At 31.8% G+C, this 6,000-nt stretch overlaps 1 protein-coding gene across 2 annotated transcripts in view; it reads right to left on the bottom strand.

Annotated features, from left to right (window-relative positions):
- Nucleotides 1–5,379, bottom strand: part of LOC110775646 (beta-glucosidase 11) — a 29,430-nt gene extending 24,051 nt beyond the window's left edge. Inside the window, exon 1 of one of the 2 annotated variants that reach the window (XM_021980253.2) lies at nucleotides 5,139–5,379. In XM_021980253.2, coding sequence (XP_021835945.1) covers nucleotides 5,139–5,285 — 147 coding nt within the window. In that variant the 5' untranslated portion in view covers nucleotides 5,286–5,379. The remainder of the gene's footprint in view (nucleotides 1–5,138) is intronic. The other variant, XM_056830978.1, reaches the window with a different exon arrangement.
- Nucleotides 5,380–6,000: the final 621 nt, after the last annotated feature.

Consider the following 6,000-nt stretch of genomic DNA (forward strand, 5'->3'; position numbering starts at 1 on the left):
AAAAGTTTGACTACATGATGCTGACAAGTGTTGCTCTTTTATTTGTTTATCTTATTATATATAAAAATAAATTTTACACAAAAAATAATTAATAGATACATTATTGTCAGAATAGGCTGGCTGCATTTCATGGTAACAATGATTTATCAATATGGAAAGTTTCATGAAATACATCAACGTTTTATGTAGTCAATCTCACGCCTAATATCTTAGTCATACGGAATACCACCTGACATCATCCTATCTTAATATATATTTTACTTTTTTTTTTACGGGTAGTATATTTTTGGAGTACTTAAATAATGTATCATGAACATTTTATTTGGACTGCATTTTTGTGCAATATTTTTATACATAATAATATTATTGACAACATTATTAATGTAAATACATATATACTCCCTTAATCCTTTATACCATCTCATGGTACATTCTCACGCATTAATTATACAAAGGAATTGTGAATATCTTTGCATATTTGAAAAAAACTAGACCGATGCACGGTTTACAAATTTTAACTTTTAGTACGACGATAATTTTTTTATGGAAAAATATATAACCGATTTGAGAACTACAACAATTAGGTGTTAATCATAAATTTTTATTGAGTATTCTAATTTTAATGATTAACGTTTTAAAATTATGTATTTGTCCCGCTATTTATTAATCAAATGGAAACAAATCATTAAAATATGAAAACCATCACCAAAAAATTTAACTAATATTTAAACTCTTACGACTTTACGAGTATGGAGTATTCTCAATTCCATGATATTATTATCTTCAACATCTCCATAAAATATTTTAAACCACAATTAAAATACGGAGTAATAAAAGCGGGTTTAATGAACATTTATCTGTCTCCAGGACACCCTATTTAGACGGGAATATATAAGTAGTGATTCGACGAGTGATGGAAATTTATATAGATAAAATTGTATTCTCCTTGGTGATGTGGTGGGTTTGTTTTGGTTTTGAGTTTTAGCCTACATAATTTTTTTCTTTCATATATATACTCTTCAAAGCACAATCAATTATTTATTTATTTATTATTTTGACAACTATATAATAAGTTAGTGTTACGAAGAAAAATGGAGGTTGGGTGCGTTCTCTTCACCTTATTTGAAATAATTTTTTGAATTTATTTGAACTTATCTAAACTTACTAGACATGGATCTGAATAAATCTAATACGGCCTAATTAAATTTATGGATCTAATCATACTTGATTTCAAGGAATAAACTTGAAAAAGGTCGGTCACAAAATGGGTACGAGTAACACAATAAAAAATGAGATACTATTTGAACTTAATATCGTGTTTGAAATGGGTCGTGTTGAACAGGTATATCTGGGTTACACCGCGTTCAAGTTTATAGCGGTTCAGATTTTTATCGGTTTAGGTTTATACAATGTAGATAAATCAGTAGCGGGATGAAATGGATAGAGGGTTGTACTTCATATCAGGTGAATTCGGTTCCAATAATAAAATCCTAATTTTATTACGTTTATAAATTCTACTATTGAGACCTTAATTAGGGGGACAAAGGCAATAAACGGGTTATGGGCGATAAACGGTTCGAATTAAACGGGTTGCGGTTGTAAATGGTTTGGACTAAGCGTGCTACGGGTTAAAACAATTTGGGTTGTAAACGGGTTTTCCTCGGGTTCAAACAGTTCAGATTGAAACGGATGTGTCATTAACGGGTTTCAGATCCATTCGGTTCGGGTTGAAACGGACCGAATGGATCCTGATAAAACGGTTTGTTATCGGGTTTCATATCTTAATCGGGTTAGTATTTTCAGGTCGGTTCGGGTTGAATATAATTGGATCGGGTTTTGGGTTTCAGATTGCGGGTTATTAACGGTTTGGGTTCTAAACGACCGGACCAACCTAGCGGGTTCAACTTTTCAGGTTGAGAATTGACATCTCTAATAGTGTAGGATGATAAATTATTTTTATACCTAACATGAAATCATGGGTAATGCGTGAAAAGGATATAAAATAATCTACGTACTCTTTTTATGTTTCGTTTCTAAATTAATTTAACTTTTCACTTAAAGTTAAAATATATAAACCATGCATTGCACGGGTCCTATACTATTTGTATATGTATTTAGAATACATCAAAAAAATGTAGTATTTTCATTAAGGTGCACCGTTAAGTTTTGTTAATAACGTGTCAATATATACCTAGTCTATACCTAGAAAATCAAACTTTATAAGAGAACATGTGTCTCAACAAAATTTGTTCCTAGAAAGACATGTGTCATTACTCTCCTTTTCGTTTTAAAAAATATATTATGTTTTATTTATTTTATTAAAATTGACAATTAATTCATTTCTCCATATGGAAAAATTATCTGTTTCTCAAATCTCACTCTTCTCCTCTCATTACTTATTGCACCATTTTAGCATATCAATTAATTGATTCATTAAGGAGATAAATTCGAGAAGTTTGGAATTTATAAGGGGGGTTTGGATTCAATTAGTTAGCTATTAATATGATTGTTTGGTGAGAATAATGAATTATTATTTTTTTCAGGTGAGTGATAAAAAATTAAGGATGAATTTATATTTTTTTTATTGTGAAATCGAAAAATATAAATCACCAGATATAACCGTTGTGCAAAAAATCATACGTAGTACTTTTTTGTGGATTTGTCTTTGGTACTACCTAAAATTGATACTTTTCTCTGGGTTTCATTTATGTTTTATTTAGTTTGATTGGGTTTTTTTGTTGAATCACCGAGTTTTAGAAAAGTACCGTCATTGTTCATTTAGAAATTTGGTATAAATTTTAATTCTCTCTATATGTTGTACTTAGTTGTAATTTTTTTTATTTTACCATTGAATCTTTAGCATGCATGGTTCATTCAAAGTGAAAGGTTGGCCTTCTCCAGTGTCAAAGGCGACTTTATATGCATATACAAGAGTACATGGCTACTAATCACTAAATCATACGGTGTATAGATCATCATCTTGCCTTGGCTTCGTCGAGATAGATATTAGCGGAAACATGGGTCAATTAACAGTTGAAGAAGGTAGGGAAAGTTCAGCGAGATTAACATTGATGACAATGGTTCACCTTCTGGCTTTTTCTTCATAAGAAGTGAAGTTTCAACATTTGAATAAAACGATTTACATACATATTCAAAACAATTTCAGGTTGTTTCGGTTCACAATTATACTTTTTGTTGCGTCTAATTTATTGAACCTTACTCAATATTTTTCGCAGGCTACTTGAGTTTAATGGTCGTAGTAGTATTACTACGGAGAGTATTACGTACCAAATCACATCATGTATACATCGGAGATGGATGATAGAAATACACACAAAAAAGTTGTTTATAGATCTTTCCTTGATTTGAATATCACTTAAAGTATAATACGAAGTACTTTATTATAGTTGCACTTATCTGTAATGTATTTTCTTATGATTTATGAGATAGTAGTATGATTACGTTTTAATGGTTAAATATTTGTACATGACTATAGTGGATGATGTATTTTAGGACTCATACAACGAGTTTCAAGTTTGGGCATGAATAAATTCACGCATTATGAAATTAGCATCAACGTTCCTCGGGTGGATATATAGGCGAAGTATCTGAATTTAGCATCAACGTTCCTCGGGTGGATATATATATATAGGCGAAGTATCTGAAATTAGCATCAACGTTCCTTGGGTGGATATATATATATAGGCGAAGTATCTGAATTTTCCTTACAGATGCTATACAATGACTCTAAGCAAATATTTGTCGTATAAGTATTGTATAAATAACAAGACATGTGATACCTTTAACATCACTAATTTATCCATAAAATACATATTGTTTTAGATTCATTTTATAGCTTAACTATTTTAATGTAGTTGTCACGTATTTTGGTTAAATTACATAATAACTACCCTTACTACGTACTACCTTCGTTTCAAAAAGATCTTTACATTTACTATTTGCACGAACTCTAATGCAATATTTAACTACTAATATATCCAAATTCGTATGTGAAAAAATTATAGAAATTTGATATTCTGAAAATACATATCGAGACCAATCTAACAAGAAATGATAGTGCCATAGTGGAAGATTTGATTTAGTTTTGTACTTTTATTACTGCAACAAATGACCGTGGAAGATTATGGCAACAGGTAACGATGTTGCCTTGGATTTATGAATGCCTTTCACCCAAATTAAATATGAACCACCCAAAATACTAAAATAATACTCCCTCCATTTCTTTTTGATGTATCCATTTGGAATCTGGTGTGGTTTTTAAGAAAATTGGAATATTGGTTTGTATGGGTATAAGTGTAATGATTTGGTGTAAGAGAAATGATTGGGTGTAAGAGATTATAATAAATAAAGGAGTGAGAAAATAATAAAGAAATAAGGTAAGAGAGAGGAGTGATAATGATGGGTAATAAAGGAGGTGAGATAGTGGGTATGTGGGGAAGGGAAAAGAATTAAATATTATGGGTGGGAAAAATTAGGTGGGAATATGGGTAGAATCTTTAGGTATTTTGGTAATTAGATAGAAATGTAAGGGTATTTTAGGATAAAATGTATATCCAAAAATAGAATAGATTCTAAATGGATACAACAATATGAAACGCTTAAAATGGAAACGGATACAACAAAAAGAAACGGAGGGAGTAATACACATATAAAGATATCTTATATTTTAATACTAGCCCGTGTCTCACACTCTCACACAGTTTAAACGACTAGTTAATTATTTTCTAATTAGGATAGAAAATATAGGGTGTTATCATGTCATGATCTTCGATTCTTTATTGACTGGATCTGACACCAGGTTAAATCATGCAATCTAATAGGCACATTGTGGATACCGCCGAAGTACATCATATTTTCTTTCCTCTGTTTTATAATGATCTTTACAATTATTATTTGCACAAATTTTAAGAAGAAGAAAAACAATGTGTAAAAAGTGAATATATAAAATAAAATATGAATAAAGTAAAATAGATGTGTGAAAAGATAGATAAGTGTAAAAATATTATAAATATTATTTTAAAAGGGAAGTAGTAAGAATTAGCACCAAAAATAAAATCCTTATGAGTAGGTGCATATGAAAAAAGTAAAAGTGAATGATAAACACGAGCTAGAGGTACCTGATAAGCCGAGGTACTAGCACCAAAAATGAAATCCTTAGGAAAAGCGTTACGATTATACTCTCTGTCTTTATTTCCAGCAGCTCCTCGCAACAAATCGAAGCACAGAGGCAACAAACACAACCCAACTATTACCCTCGTCACCATTTTCTCTCAATCGTCCTCTCTTTCACTCTCCAGATTACACGTGCTCTTAAGTCTTCAAAAATAATTAATTAAGCTTTGTTTTTCTTTTATGTATTTTGGTCAGGAACGTACCACGTCACACGTAATCATATTTTATTCTATCTCTTGATATACATTTTGTACCACCCGTTCATTTTTGGTCAGTGATTTTTGGCCACTAAAACATGTTTGCCTTAGAGCTGTCAAAACAGGTCATCGGGTCGGGTTTGGGTCGGGTCATCTCGGGTCTCGGTTCATGATCAGGTCGGGTCGTGTCGGGTCAATATTTCATTCGGGTTGAGTTCGGGTTTGGTCGGGTCGATTTTAGGTCGGGTCATATCGGGTTTTTTCCTATCCCGGGTTCAGATCGGGTTCGGGTCGGGTCACATTTCGGTCAAGTTGGATTTCGGGTTCGGGTCTTATCGGGTCGGGTTTAAGTCGGTTTGTAGCAGATAATTTCGGGTTCGGGTCTTATCGAGTCGGGTTAAAGTCGGTTTGCAACACAGTTATTTTCGGGTTCGGGTCTTAGTTTGGATCGGATAATAATCAGATCAAATAGAATTCAGATCGGGTCACTCTCAGGGACGGGTCAAACTCGGGTCTGATAATTAACCTATACATTTAATTTATTTTATATTCTAAAAAATTTTGTTTAACTTATTTTAGAGTTAAATTTTTCAATATCTAGCAATAAATA

Source organism: Spinacia oleracea, chromosome 6, assembly GCF_020520425.1.
Source record: "Spinacia oleracea cultivar Varoflay chromosome 6, BTI_SOV_V1, whole genome shotgun sequence".
Lineage (NCBI taxonomy): Eukaryota > Viridiplantae > Streptophyta > Magnoliopsida > Caryophyllales > Amaranthaceae > Spinacia > Spinacia oleracea.